This window comes from Vicugna pacos, chromosome 21, assembly GCF_048564905.1.
Source record: "Vicugna pacos chromosome 21, VicPac4, whole genome shotgun sequence".
NCBI lineage: Eukaryota > Metazoa > Chordata > Mammalia > Artiodactyla > Camelidae > Vicugna > Vicugna pacos.
The window spans coordinates 25006318-25022054 of NC_133007.1; the positions used below are offsets into that span (position 1 = coordinate 25006318).

The 15737-nt window shown below is 39.4% G+C and overlaps 1 protein-coding gene and 2 non-coding genes across 6 annotated transcripts; all 3 read left to right on the top strand.

The window, feature by feature from the left end:
- The first annotated feature begins 437 nt into the window (after positions 1-437).
- Positions 438-15733, top strand: KHDC4 (KH domain containing 4, pre-mRNA splicing factor). Of its 4 annotated transcripts, XM_072946389.1 has the most exons (15): positions 438-537; positions 1050-1266; positions 3885-4013; positions 4366-4445; positions 5694-5746; positions 5998-6161; positions 6924-7135; positions 7699-7759; positions 9248-9305; positions 9548-9801; positions 11585-11764; positions 12662-12774; positions 13477-13568; positions 14482-14585; positions 15522-15733. In XM_072946389.1, exons 1-15 carry the CDS (start codon positions 500-502, stop codon positions 15555-15557), a joined length of 1791 nt encoding a protein of 596 aa, XP_072802490.1. In that variant the 5' UTR covers positions 438-499; the 3' UTR covers positions 15558-15733. The 4 variants fall into 4 exon arrangements, 3 of the variants coding, with proteins under 3 accessions (XP_072802490.1, XP_006214689.1, XP_006214690.1); XR_004194637.2 differs by lacking the exon at positions 15522-15733 and having other exon boundaries at positions 12690-12774; positions 14482-14555; XM_006214627.4 differs by having other exon boundaries at positions 14482-15733.
- Positions 6450-6578, top strand: LOC116284979 (small Cajal body-specific RNA 4). The gene has a single exon (XR_004194663.1).
- Positions 10550-10686, top strand: LOC116284977 (small nucleolar RNA SNORA42/SNORA80 family). The gene has a single exon (XR_004194661.1). It is a non-coding gene; the product is annotated as a small nucleolar RNA SNORA42/SNORA80 family (small nucleolar RNA).
- Positions 15734-15737: the final 4 nt, after the last annotated feature.

Below are 15737 nucleotides of genomic sequence, written 5' to 3' on the forward strand. Positions count from 1 at the left end.
CAGATACGGAAAAAGCCAGTGAAATTCTTCAAATGACCTTTGGCAAGAATCGTTTTCTTTTTACTAAACAGGTAACTGAAATGTAAAGTGGGCAAAAGTCGCGGAAAAGCGCTCTCCCAGGACAGAGGCTGGGACTCCACGCCAACGTAACTGAATTGGGGAAGAAACCTGTTAATTCCCTGACTCATGCGTATTGTCTTGAAGACTACAAACGTGCCCACAACAAAGATGGATTCTTTTTGCCCCAATTCCTTCCTAACATGAGATTTAGCAGCCATCTCTCTTAAGGGCAAGGCGCAAGCAGGAAGGTCACACCCTAGCGGTTTCATATAACGCCAGGCGCCTTGAAACCAGCGAGAGTCCAATCGGAATAGATGTTTTCACCGGAACCGCTTTGCTTCACGACCGGAAGAGGCTGTGCGTAAGGGCGTGGGGGGGCGGAAGTGACGGGAAGGTGGTAGTGGGGTAGTTGGCGGGTGGTTGATCAGAGCCGGTCGCCATGTCCGCGGGGAGCGCGACACATCCTGGAGCCGGCGGGTAAAGCTTCGCGGGCGAGGGCATCGCCGCAAGCATGGGGCACAGGAGAGGCGGAGGGATCATGGGAGGCAGCGTGTGGGTGGAGGGGCGCTTAGTTAGGAAGTGTACATATTGGAGGGCCGGACTTTTGGGAAGAAGGATGGTGAGCTGGCCTGGGGCCCCTGAAAAAGGCCGGCGGGGATGAGAGAGAGGAGGAAAGCAGGGATTTGGGGAAGGACGAGACGGGAGCGGGGGCCGAAAATGAGGGCATATGGGACAGAGTGGAATCTTTTGATAGGGATGACGGAGTAGAAAGGAAGTAGATTCTGGAAAAGGGTTGAAAGAAGTGAGAATTTGGGAAGATATTGCAGTAGTTGTCTATTTAAGGAGAGATGGTAATTTTAGCTCTAGTAGGAGATTCGAAGGTGCAAAAGGAACATGATAGAAGGAAAATGGGGTGCTAAGGCGCAGTAAGAGGAGAAAAATACAAATAAAAGTTTGGAGGCCTAACAATTTTCCTTTACTTCCCTTAGGCGCCGCAGCAAATGGGACCAACCAGCTCCAGCCCCCCTTCTCTTCCTCCCACCGTCGGCCCCAGGTGGGGAGGTTGCTGGTAGTGGGGGGAGCCCCGGGGGCTCTACAGCTGCTCCCTCTGGAGCCTTGGATGCTGCTGCTGCTGTAGCTGCCAAGATCAATGCCATGCTTATGGCCAAAGGAAAGCTGAAACCAACTCAGAATGCTACTGAGAAGGTATTTGAAGTTGAGGGGACTCTGCTAACTGCAATTTTAATAGACGTTGTTTTGTAATCTTGTAATCTCACAGTCATTTGCGTTAATGAAGGAGAAAACGGGTCAGTAACGATGATATCTTGTCATTTGTTTTGGAGAGGCAGTTTGGTGGGGGGGGCAATTTTGATTGTGCTGATTATATTTATGGACCAAATAGCTTGTTTTGTCCATGTTCACTTCGTTCAGCTTAAGTTCCATCTATTCGGTCATTTAAAGCAATGGTGTAATGTTTTTTTGATACATGTGCATTTTCCCTTAAGTCAAAAGAGAAATTCAGATAAATCATGTGAGCTTTAGAATTGTTGTCTTTAATTAGAACCTGTAGATTCATGTTTCTAATGACTGCTTAACTAAAGTGCAGTTAAACATGAACTAAAGTGAATAATTTATACATGGGTGGTTTTGCTGTTTTAATAGACATTGAGGAAATTATTTGATCATTTTATAAAATTCCTATTACAATTATAATCTTACAACTGGGATGAATCTGATCTTTGAAGCCTTTAATTTACCTTGCCATAGAATGCGAGAATTTTCCTATAGGATGAGTATAGTTTTGTTTGTATTGCTATAATGCATGCTTTGCACTTAAAAAAAACCCTTAGAACAATTGTATGCAATGGATTGTCACCAGTTTACAGATAAGGGAGATGAGGCTTATGAAGGTAAAGTCCTAGATCTGTAAATGATAGGCACAGATGTCTCTCTGGCTCCAGAGTCACCTCGAACAATTGGGTGGTTAGCTTTTGCTCGAAAGCCTCTAGAGTTGGACAATTCATTGTGTTCCAGGGCAGCCCATTCAGTTGGAATTATCTTATGAAAAAAATTCTCTTCGCTTAAATTAAATTTGCCTTCCGTAGTACCTGTGGAGAGATGAGTTCTGTGTTTGAAAATGCAGTGCCAGTGAGGTGATGGATATGTAATTTGTTTGTTTGTGGTGATTATTTCACAATGTATGAACATATCAAAACATCAAGTTATACACCTTAAATGTATACAATTTTTATTTATCAATTATACCTCAGTAAAGCTGGGGGGAGAAAAGGAAAGAAAATGGAATTTGTCAGATCTTCCGGTTTATCAGTAGATGACGTCAACAACGTTTATCAGTAGAACCTGTCTGGATGCCTTAATGTTTGAGTTCTGCGGCCTTGGTGAAAACTTTCGAGTGGATTAGAAGTTTGTTATTCATTGTACTTTTATGGTTCAAAAAGATTGTGTGAGTCAATTGTCTATTTCTAAGGTCTGTAAGGAAACACTAAAAGCACACTGACAAAGATGGATGTTTGAATGTTAAGATTCTTAATACTGATGTTAATCATTTAGATTCATTTTTTTCCTCTAAAAGGTGATCTCCAAAATGGTAATTTAACTCAGCAGGAGGCAGCATGGTGCATAAATACTGGATTTAGTATCAGATTTGAAACCCAGAATCCCTAGTTACTGGTTGTGTGGCTTTGACATCAGTTTCCTCATTTGTGGTGGGATTGGTAATAGATACCTGTGCATGTGGCTATTTAACTGAATATTTGAATAAAAAATAAATTTTAAGATTTAGTTCGTTGGTCACATTAGCTACATGTCAAGTGCTTAATGAACATGTGGGTAGTGGCACCCATATTGGACTACCAACTAGAGAACAGAAAGTTCTGTTATATGACACTGATACATACCTTTACAGGCGGCACTTCAGTTAAAGGTGGTAAAGATGTAGTGAGATGAAATGTGTGAATTCATTCTGAAAGGGGCTAAGTAAAGGATAAAAGATACTGTTGAGTTTATTTAGTTTGCTCCTCCACATTTAAAAAATGTATCTAACATGCAAAGAAATGATCTGTATTTTATCTTCCTTGAGCTGTCCGGGGCAGCTAAGGTTTGGGGAATGCCATCTTGAGATTCAAGTTTCTTCAGATAACACTCAAATCCGGCTATCTGGAGTTGCGCAGTTTAAATTGAGAGAAAACAGATCAGGTTTTAGGCTCTTACTAGGCTTTTCATTCATTCTCTTTGTTCTTCCTTAATAGAGAGTAATGGGTTGTAAATTAGATACAATTTAAGGGTTTCTGAGGTCACTGTAAGGATGGAATTAGTTGAAGTTGACTTGTTGTGACTATAGAGTTAGCACAAAGGCAACTTTCCATTACACAAATGAGATGTGTGAATTGTTGGACTCATGTGCATTGGACTCTACCCTGTATTTTACTACATGTTCAGCTAGTTAATTGAGCTGTAAAGCATCATAACTTGGCCCTTTAATTTTCCTTTTGGAGATTGAAGCTTCTAGTCCACAGAGTTTCTGTAATTACATGGTCGTAAAAATGCACACATGACCAAGGTTACAGAGAAATCTGATGATGGCTTTCAAGTATTTGGTTGTACTCAGTGTCATTTTACTGAAATTTTTATTTGCTTGTTACTTCATTTATGAACAACCAAGGGATATTTCCAGGTGTGTCTGCAGGCAGGTAGAGGGAGCAGTCAGGAGGTGGTGGCACGTTGGAAGGGGTAGTTGTCAATTGGGCAATGAAAATGTGTTATTTCATTGTATAAACTTTTTCATCTAACTTCTGTTTTTGTAGCTTCAGACCCCCGGCAAAGGCCTAACTAGCAATAAAAGCAAGGATGACCTGGTGGTAGCTGAAGTAGAGATCAATGATGTGCCTCTTACGTGTAGGAACTTGCTGACTCGAGGACAGACTCAAGACGAGGTGCGGAGATGTTGGGCCTCTTTGGGGAAGGTGGTGGGTGGATGTAGTTTAAGAAAAACAAGACCTTTAAACACAAACAGGAGTCAGATGTTTATTAGTGGTCTTGAGTCATAGTCTCCAAAGTCAGGATTGGGTTTAACTGCAGAAGAACTTTTTAGTGAAAGTGAAGAAACAGATATGGGTGAATTCTTTGGGTTAGTTTGAGTAAGAACCAGTGGAATCACAATTTCAGATAACAGAGAACTCATTCCTCCATTTTGGTGAAATGAATGGATGGGGAAAATCTGTCCTGCTTGTTGTTGAAATCAATCAATTGCCACATCGTCTTTTTAATAGAATGTTTCCTTTTCAGATCAGCCGACTTAGTGGGGCTGCAGTGTCAACTCGGGGGAGGTTCATGACAACTGAGGAGAAGGCCAAAGTAGGACCAGGGTGTGTATGCATATCTTCTACTTTGGGGAAGGGTTGGACATATGACTCATGTTAGCTTCGTATTTTTTTTCATAGGGAATATGTGTAAATGTTTGATTAGAAGCTTGAGATGCACACACACACCTGCTTTATAGCAAAATTTGGGAAACCTCAAGCAAATGTAAGAAGTGTCGGCAGCTACTTTCCTTCGTGTTTCATCTTTGCTCTTTGTTTTTTTTTATTTCACAATTGATGTTTTTACTGGAGGAAATAGATTACACTAAAGTATAAAAGAAGATAATTGTTAACATTTAATGTATATGTTACTGAACTTTTAATCTATGAAAATATTCACCAACAAATGGGGTCATACTTTATTGCAATCTCCTTTTTAGAAAAATCCTTTTGTCAAATTCCTTATTGCCTCTGTGATGATTATAGGTTGTAGGTTATCCACGTAAAGATTTTATCTCAGTTTAGTTTCAGTTTTTCCATTGTTAAATTTTTGAGGGCAGGTATTCATGAAATGGCACATTTTTCACATTAGCTTGAACTAAATATAATTTGGAGGTAAAATTTGCTCTCCACCTCAAACTGAGGCTAAATTTTAACTTTATATATGTGCTGGTTGCTGTTTTGAACTTTTTTGTTTGTGGGGGAGGAATTAGGTTTCTTTATTTTAATGGGAGTACTGGGAGTCAAACCCGGGACTTCAGGCATGCTAAGTATGCGCTCTGCCACTGAGCTATATCCTTTCCCCCTGAACTTTTTTGTTTTTTAACACAGTTAGTTTTTACCTACAGCTTTTTACTAACTGTTTGGTTATTGATCACTTTCTTCTCTATTATTATAGTCAAAATCTGAATCTAAGCCACTTTATGTTTAGAATCAAAAGCATCTTCTCAGTTGGGTAGGGGCCTTTATGGACATTTATCTATATGCCACCATCACTCTTGTCCCATTAGTTTGGATAGCCAAGAGCACATTTGCCCATAACCTGTTAGACAGCTGACAAAAAGGGAATTCTGTTCTCAAACATTGGGTCATCTCAGTTGAATGGATGCTAATCTTCATGAGCCCGTAAGAGCAGATTTGATCCCTGTATGGGCCCGTTAACTTTAAACAACCAGCAGTTTGCTCATTCCCCAGCTGTAAAACCATGTTCTTAAAATTAATTAGCAACCACCATTTTTAACATTACAAATTTGATTCGGTGACCCATTAGGTGATGACCAGTTTGGGATCATCATTTTATATTTCTCTTTATAGGGATCGTCCGTTGTATCTTCACGTTCAGGGCCAGACACGGGAACTGGTGGACAGTAAGTAATGGTTTTGGCTCATATACTGCTTTTTGTGAAGGGCGAAGTACAGGCTGTGTGTAAAAAGTTGCCACATTATTCCTGATGGCTGTTCTGACTCTTCTTTTTGAATTTCTCATGAATGTGCTTGGGTAACCTATAAAATGGATTAAAACATGAATAATTGAGCATTGGCCTCTGTTTATCACTGGGTACTAGTCAGTTAGTTTATTTCTTCAGTATAGTATCTTACTATCTGTGTTTTTCCCTAGGAGCTGTAAACCGAATCAAGGAAATTATCACCAATGGAGTGGTCAAAGCTGCAACAGGGACAAGTCCAACTTTTAATGGTGCAACAGTCACTGTCTATCACCAGCCAGCACCCATTGCGCAGCTGTCTCCAGCTGTTAGCCAGAAGCCTCCCTTCCAGTCAGGGGTATGTTTTATGGAGAGCTCATTAACAGCTTTATCGTTTCTATAAAAATGATAAATGCGAAATACTACAGAAAGTTTGAAGAAAAAAATAAAATCCTGAAATTCCAACCTGAAAGTTACTGCCATTGATATCCTATTAATAAACCATTCAGGTTTCCAAGATACAGTGAAATCTGAACACGCATCTTTTTATATTGATATATTCTAGAAAGGGGAGTGATAAGTCAGAATACACACATTGTATATTTTGAAGTTAGTGGTTTGATTTAAATTTGTAAACTTGATGGCAACTGGAGGACTAAGAAGGCAGAGTCTGATGAAGCAAGACTCTGCTGATACAATCCTCCTAGAAAAAAGGGTTGGAGAGAGCAGCCCTTATTGGAGAACATCACAGGGCTGACTGTACTACCCAACATGCTACTCCAGCTTTACAAGAGATTGTCTTTGCTATTTCCTGTTAGCTTACATGAGTTGGGGTAAGTGGGTGACCTTACTCAGTATTGACTCTTGGTTTTCACCTGTTAAGGAGATTCCACTGAACAGAGTAGGATGCTAATGTTACAAGTATGTACATGGAATATGTAGTTCCCATTTAAATTAAGTTACTTGAGAGGGTTCATTTTTACGGACTCATGGTAGAAATTATAGGGGGTCTGGAAGTGACTGAAAATATCTGGAGGATTAAAGTATTTTGCATAATTTCCAAGATTAGGATTTAATTACATATTCTTTGTTTAATCTGAGGTATTGTGTTCTTCTGCAGATGCATTATGTGCAAGATAAATTATTTGTGGGTCTAGAACATGCTGTGCCCACTTTCAATGTCAAGGAGAAAGTGGAAGGTCCAGGCTGCTCCTATTTGCAGCACATTCAGATTGAAACAGGTGCCAAAGTCTTCCTGCGAGGCAAAGGTTCAGGCTGCATTGAGCCAGCATCTGGCCGAGAAGCTTTTGAACCTATGTACATTTACATCAGGTATGGATGGATGGGTCTGAGGATGTTTGAGTAGTTGTTAACTGATTGGTCCAGGGGAATGATTCAGAAGGACTAAGAGAAAATGGGCTTAATAAATTGTGATAGGAGGAACTTAGGTAAATTTAGCACTAGTCATTCTGTAATTAGTTAATAAAAACTGAGTTAGGCAGAATTTTTTGTTTTTAGTATTCAAATCCTTGGCTTTTATATGAGACTGTGATCTTAAAATGAGCTGTAATGAATCTAAATTAACTTATTTAAGCCTTATGATAATATTAATGCATTTTATAGTAATTTTGGTGACCTTTAAATATATTTTCTTTATATCCAGACGTACCATTACCCAGAGAAGGAGAGCAATAAAGTATTTGTGGTAATATTAGTAGTATCTTAAAGGACTTTAACGGACTTTATTTTTGTGTTCCTACTCTGTGATTTTTCAGAAGCTTAGATTCATGCTGCATAAATATATTAAATTGATACAACAGCATACAAAGTGGAAGCAGAATTCTGTTTCTCTTCTTTTTCTCCCCTTCGAATTCTTGGTTCTTGTTTCTTTGCAGTCACCCCAAACCAGAAGGCCTGGCTGCTGCCAAGAAGCTCTGTGAGAATCTCTTGCAAACGGTGAGTGTGGTTATCTGATAGTTATTTAGAAGATCTGCTGCCATTTTGGACTGTGTCTTAGCTATTTTTCCACCTGTATTAGTTTTCTAGGGCTGCCATATCAAATTACCACAAACTAAATGGCTTAACACAACAGGCTTTTATTCTCTCACAATTCAGGAAGCCAAAAGTCCAAAATCCAGGTGGGCAGGGTTGGTTCCTTCTGAAGGCTCTGAGGGAGAGTCCACCCCGTCCCTCTGTACTAGTGGTTTACCTAGTAGCCATCTACTAGCGGATTACCTGCGGTCCTTGGCATTCTTTGTCTTGTGTCAGCATAACTCTGCCTCCATCTTCACGTAACCTTTTTACCTGTATCTCTGTGTCTGTCTTCTCTAAGGATAGCAGTCTTTGGATTTAGGGCCCATCCTATTCCAGTATGACTGCATCTTGATTATCTCCATCTGCAAAGACCTTGTTTCCAAGCAAGGTCATGTTCCGAGGTTCCGGACAGACATGAATTTGGAGGGGAACACTATTCAAACCACGATATCATTCTAGCAACTTACGTTCTGTGTAAGGATGTCAGGCTCCCCTAGCCAGGGTTGCAGTTTGCTTGTATTTCTTCTTCAGGAGCTGTTTCAGTAAGGAATTCTGAAACTTCTTATATATTAGTGTCATGAAAATCTCAATGTTGTCAGTTATTTAAATAGTACTTTTAATCCTGGTCAAGTTGTTTATGATAGGCATTCCAAATTTTTTTAATACTGGTTTTAGCTTAAGTAATGGTAGAGTCCTACTGGTTTAAAACCAGTTAGCAGTGTCTTTGGGATAATTGCTTCTTTGACTACTCATTCTTTTATTCTACAATCAGACAACCAGAAGTTAAACCAAAGGGCTGTTTTTATAGCACATAAAAGAAATCAGGTTTAGGGGGTTGAATATGTTGAACCTTGTGCTATTTGGTATTTAAGAGTACCCTTTTGGGAAGAAGTAATTTTCTTTGCTTTTGTGAGATAACCTGATTTACCAACCCTTGTATCAATAACTTCCCTGACCATTCCTCCATCATTTCTTTGTTGCCATTTGAAGTGGGACTTAGTAAGATGTTTTTAATGAAGAGCTGGAGAGGGGAAGTCCTAAACCTTTGTTAAAACCATTAACTATTTGAGGACAAGTTAACCAGTAAATAAAAAAATGAATGACTTTTCTAGTTACACAGGCAACTTAACTGCTTAATTTCTGTGGCTCTCTGATTTTGTACCCCAGAATTTGGTCGTTTTGGGGAGATTTAGGATGCTCCTGATGTCCATGCTCTCGGTTCCCAAAACGTGGCTTGAAAATGTATAGGTGTGTCTTACTAATGTTTAGGTTAAACAAGTCTAAATTTGATTGAAATATCAATGGAAATGTTTTGATTCCTAATTGCTTCGATCCTAGAATTGTATATCCTTATGCTTACTCAGTGAACTGGGCCTGTCCTGTATTGATTTGTTTTCCCTTCTCTTTCAGGTTCATGCTGAATACTCTAGATTTGTGAATCAGATTAATACTGCTGTACCTTTACCAGGTGTGTATGTCTTGAAGTGCTTAACTAAAAAATGTTTTACTAGTGATATTTATGTATAAAATGTGATACTTGAGGCTAGATTAACTGTGCCAGGGCACTAATAATGTTCCCTTCGATGTAGGGTAATTTGGAAGGCCATTTGTGCCTCAGTAGTTTTCTTCCCTAGAGATTAAGTTTAATATTCAGCTAAAATGTCTCATTCTGCTGCAGCTGATTAAACACTTTTTTTCTTCCCCCCTCAGGCTATACACAACCCTCTGCTATAAGTAGTGTCCCTCCTCAACCACCATATTATCCATCCAATGGCTATCAGTCTGGTTACCCTGTTGTTCCCCCTCCTCAGCAGCCAGTTCAACCTCCCTACGGAGTACCAAGCATAGTACCACCAGCTGTTTCTTTGGCACCTGGAGTCTTGCCAGCATTACCTACTGGAGTCCCACCTGTGCCAACACAATACCCGATAACACAAGTGCAGCCTCCAGCTAGCACTGGACAGGTAGGATGCCAGGATGTGAAAGATGATGCCATTGAATTAGGAAAAATTGGGGCGGAAAGGTGGTGGTGTTATTCAGAAGTAATATGTAACGTGAGGTTTTTGGGTTTTTTTTTTTTTTCCTTTTGTCTTCTTCCTGTGTTCCCACCACCAGGCTACCTGAATACTTTGGAATAGTGTGTGCATGTTTGTATTCATCCTGCAGTTTACAGTTAGTTTCACAAGTCTTGACACCAGATACTTGTTCAGAGCAGAAGTTGGCGAGCTTTCTGTGAAGGGCCACGTGGTAAACACTTAGCCCTTGTGGGCTGTGCAGCCTCTGTCGTAACTACTATTCTCTGCTGTGGCACAGAAACAGCCACAGACATTACCAAATGAATGCGCATGGCTCTGTTCCAGCAAAACGTGGTTTACAAAAATAGCTGGCAGGCCAGAATCACAGTTAGCCACACCTTGGGCTATCACGTGCCTGACCCAGGCTTTGCAGTGTTAAAGTTCTCAAGGAGGGGCTGGCATACTCCGTGCCTCTAAATGATGGGAACTGATTTACCAGTCTTAGAAGACATTATGCCATATAAATGTGTTCGTAGACCAAGAGATACATGAACTTTCCAAACTCAAGGGTTATAAATATTGGTATATATTTTCAAACTAGGTAAGAAACTAGAATTTTAGGGAAAGAGTAAGTAGCTAGCTCATCTAGGTAGATTATGTACAATCCTTCTTGGAGGCACGGGAGAGACTAATGGGAGCATGGTAATGGATTTATGGCGGGTCCTTGTCTATGGGCCTCTCATAGTGTACCCATGCCAGAGAAAATTGCAGCCTCGAACCATTGCCCAGCCTCCTCACCTGTAGGCTGTGAGCACTGAAGGGGGTTGTACAGTATGAAACAAGAAAGGGTTAATGAAGTAAATTCTGTTGTGGCCCCTCATCATAGTTATTTTACCTTTTATATTTAGGCAGAGCTATAGTTCTGCAGCCTTGAGCTACATTCTTTTGTAATCAGGAAGCAGTGTAGCAGAGTGGTTAGGAGTTGGGGTTTAGAGGTAGACTGCCAGGGTTCATGATGCTTCCCCATTTTTGAGCTGTGTGATCTTGGGATGAAACTTAATCTATCCAGGTGTTGGTGTTTCTTACATGTAAAATGGGCATAATGATAATATCTCAAAAAGTTACAAGGATTAAATAAGATGATCTAAGCAGTCAGGAATTATTAGCTGTCATTAGTAAGAATATTCCTTCTAGAAGTGCTTGTTTTCTCTAATACATTCTTTTGATCATTCCTTATTCCTTTTTGGAACAACCTCTTAAAACATTAGACTGACTTGCTCTTGATATAACAACTTACCCATGGATTGGTAGATGAAGTTGTCTTTGCCACAAGCATTAGCAGCATTTATGATCCAGAATAACTAATCACATTAAATTAAAGGGCTTTAAATAAGAGAATGTTCTTGCTTAAGAACTTCTGGACTAAGTAAGTGGCTGGAGTGTCTATTGTTGGTTAATGATCATGTTTGCTCCTGATGGCCAAAATGTGTAGCAGGTTTTTCCTGAGAGTTGAAAGCACTGTAGGGTTTGTCAATTACATGTTTCCCTACCATGAATGAGGGAAGACTAGGTGATACTGTTAGCAGATTATACCTGAAGTAAACTAAGGACCAAAAGGTGAAAGATTCCTATGAAACATACTGATTATTAAAGTATATTGTAATCATTGTTTACTTATTTGTTTGTTGAGCATTCTCACACTTTTTTCCTACTTGGTTTGTTTTGGTCCCAGAGTCCGATGAGTGGGCCTTTTATTCCTGCTGCTCCTGTCAAAACTGCCTTGCCTGCTGGCCCCCAGCCCCCGCCCCAGCCCCAGCCCCAGCCCCCACTCCCAAGTCAACCCCAGGCACAGAAGAGGCGATTCACTGAGGAGCTACCAGATGAACGAGAATCTGGACTTCTTGGATACCAGGTTAAATAAAATACCCTGTCTTACTTCCCTCATCTTATCCTACTATATTCTCCCTTTAAAGAAAGATAAATTGATATCTGTCTCCCAGTACTAGGGTTTCTGCTTTCTGGAATACATTTAGATCAGATTTTTATCCTTGGGGTTTAATTTAAAGCAAGAGTGATTCCCTTTGGGTGGGTTTTGTCTTTGGAGGCAGTGTGAGAAGAGATACAAAGCTCTCCACCTAGAGAGAGGTCACCTATGAGCCGCACCTATGAGCCATTTTGTAGAATTCTGCACTTACTCTTTATACAGCAGATTTTTGAAAGTCTGATAGCTTTTAGTGAGGTGTATAGGGAAGAACTGTCATTCTACCAATATGTGGTTTGTGTTTAAAACCTTGGCTTCCAATTTACTATTTTTTTCCCTCCTAAAGAGGGTAATATTCTCCAATACCTACATCCCTAAAAGAAAGACAGCCAGAAATGCAGTGACTCTGTGCTTGTACATAACTATAAATAGTTATTTCACATGAGGTTTTTAAGATTATTAAAATACACATTTTGGTGCAATTTTGTTTTATTGGGAGAAGCACCTTTACTTTTTGCCAGAATCCTTGAAGCATTCTCTGAAACAAACTTTGGAGCATTTTTGTAGTTTATAAACTAGGTTTATACAAACCAATTAAGTCGTGGATAGTTGGAAACAGATAGACATAGCATAATGAATCGCAGCATTCCTAACCAAGTGCTCCAGAGAAAAATAATCTCTACTCTGACAATAGTTACATTCCAGATCCCAAAAAGCCAAGTAGTGCAATTTATCAGAAAGATGAGGCACTTGACAGTTACATTAAGGAGCTAAAGTCAATACAGCAGTTGTAGATTTGCTAATGCCACTGTATTTTTCTGCTCATAGCATGGACCCATTCATATGACTAATTTAGGTACAGGCTTCTCCAGTCAGAATGAGATTGAAGGTGCAGGATCGAAGCCGGCAAGTTCCTCAGGCAAAGAGCGAGAGAGGGACAGGTAAGTTAGTTGGAACCTAATTGTATGGATATATTCATGTCTTTTTTTTTTTTTAATTGCACCATTAGTGTGAATAGTGATCGTTGCTATGAGCTTCTGTGTTCTTAAACTAAAATGAAATCATTTGGCTCAAACAAGCTCCTGTTTGTTGTAATTGATGTAGTAATGGAAAATAGAATGATGTGACTTACACAGTCTTAGAAGCAGTTATACTCAGCCTTGAATAATTTAGTACTTGATTATTCAGGTATCTTTCTTTACTTTCATTGTCTGCATCTTGGCCATTTTCTTAAGGAAAGACAATAAAAGAAGTGTTAGACAGTCAAGCCACTTTTGCGGCTTAGAATCAAAAACTATCACGGGTGGAGGTACGTGAATGGGAGTCCAGCCTGCCATCCAGTGCTTGAATTCTCCTTTCCTGTATTAGCCTTTGTAAGATGGATCTGACAGTTTGTTCTATCTTCATTCTGTTAAGCCTGTTTTGTTCATACTTACCTATTTATTCATTCTGTTATGTCCTTATAATCCTACAACTTGGTAAGTTTGACACGTAGCGGGTCAGGTGGAAAGGGTTGAAATTAATGGTTAAAGTGAACTTGAAAGATTATCTGCAGACTGTATTGTTACTCCACTTTTTATCTACTGAAGATGTTGAAACTGGTTGAATTTGTTTGAAAGAGTATTTAATTTTTCTTTTAACAGGCAGTTGATGCCTCCACCAGCCTTTCCAGTGACTGGAATAAAAACAGAGTCTGATGAAAGGAATGGGTCTGGGACTTTAACAGGGAGCCATGGTGAGTAAGGTATAGCTGGGGGAATAAGGGAGTGGCTAAGACTGATCTTAAACTATTAGTTTTCTAACCTGATGTTCATTCAGGTGTGACTCATTCAGGTGTTAACTCCAACCTCTGTAATCTACTGGCTAATGAGAATACTTTTTTTTTTTTACTTATAAGGACAGCGTATAGTTACACAGCCTTTTGTTTTCAACCGACATGTGTCTAGAAAAGAGTCAGTCGACTTACATTTTATACATAGCATCAGTGACAATAAAACCCTAGGAAAAACTAATGAGTGGTAGGTCCTTTCAAAATTTTGTTGCTTTTGGTTTCTAAGTACCTGGAGGTAATCTAATACAGACCTAAGGATTGATTTTTCTTTCTGTTAGGAGCTGAGCCGCATTTCCCCTCATAGCTCTCTTGGTTGGGAATGGTTAGCCAATGGCTGTTTTAAAAAATGTTGCTTCTTAGTGTCCCAGAACTCTAAATCCTGGAGAGGTCCAGAAATGGGATCATTTTTGTTCTTTGCCTGTAGTCATAATAAAAATGAACAGAAGAAAATATATTTTTTCTCTTCTTAACTTCTTTTCTTTTAACTCTTTAAAAGGTGAAATATTAGCCTCCAGAGACTCACTTGCTAACTTTCCGTTTTTTTCTTTTTTCTTTTTTTTTTTTTTTTTGTGTGTTTCTTTTTTCTTTCTCTGTTTTCTTACATGGTTCTGGTGGATTCACATTTGCTGATGCTGGTGCTGTTTTTCGTGTGATCGTCAACGTTTTTGGGTGACCACTGACCCTGTGACCTCAAAATGGTGTCCAACTAACCACTTATAATTAACATCTTTTTTTTAATTAACGAATTTATGGTATTATCTTTTTTTTTTTTCTTTTTGGTGGGGAATGGGGTTGGGGTTGTTTTTCTCTATTCTAGATTATCCAGTCAAGAAGATGAAAACTACAGAGAAGGGATTTGGCTTGGTGGCTTATGCTGCAGATTCATCTGACGAAGAGGAGGAACACGGAGGTCATAAAAATGCAAGTAGTTTTCCACAGGGCTGGAGTTTGGGATATCAGTACCCTTCATCACAACCACGAGCTAAACAACAGATGCCATTCTGGATGGCTCCATAGGCAACAGTGGAACAGAGTTTTGAGCCTCAGTGACTCTTTAGCAATAATGCATGCATCTGATTTAACAAGACTTTGGGACCTGTGCTGGGAACCATCTGGGACCTTTGCAGAAGGCAGAGATGAGTGTCCCCTTTCTTAAAGGGGTTCCATTCTTTTTAAAACATCCTGATTTCTGCAGTGGCATAGCATCTGTTAAAATTTACTTAGAATCACAAATTTGTCTCAGAAGCTTTTTAACAGTTGGTGAAATGTGCTTGTTCAACAGGGTCATTCCAATATACACTTGACCTGGTCCAGCCGTTTCCAAATGAATATCCCCTAATCTGACGTGAAGCAAGTTTTATTTGTATTTTACTACTGTTCGGTCAATTTTGATAATAACTGGTTACAAACAAGGCCTTACTACTTATTAGTGGGGAAATGATTTTAAGACCATCCTTTCCTTTCAGTACTTAAATCTAAGAACCTCCTCATCACTACTTCATCTTTGGATTCTTTGTTTTGGGAAATGCAGTTTTACTAATTTGAAACTGTTGGATATAGCTGGATCCTGGGAAGTTGAAGGGTTTTTTTCACTGGGATGATCTAAAGCTGGCAACTTCGGGCACTCTTGTCTCAGATAGCCATTGCTGTTTTTATTGCCTGTCTAAGCTCCTTGTCTTCAACTGGGTCAGAGAAAACTACTTGATCAAAAGCTGGTCAGGATTCATAGAAATGAAACACAGTGGTCTGTCTCTCTCAGAACTGGTTGCAGCTAAAATAGAGAGATTTGACTGCTTGCAGTAGAATGGTGGACTTAGTGACTGAAATTGCAACTTGTCCTTTTTCTTGGCATTACAGGTTTTGCCAAAAGAACTTTTTTGTATCAGATATTGATGTGTGAAAGTGAAGGAGCTAGTCTGCTGAACCAGGAGTAGTTTGAGATACTGAACTGTCATTTTTGCACATTTGAATACTTTGCAGGCTGGCTTTGTATAAACGTATCCTCTGGTTTCCTATATGTTGTAAATATTTAGACCATAATTTCATTATAAATAAATATATAAATATTCTGCT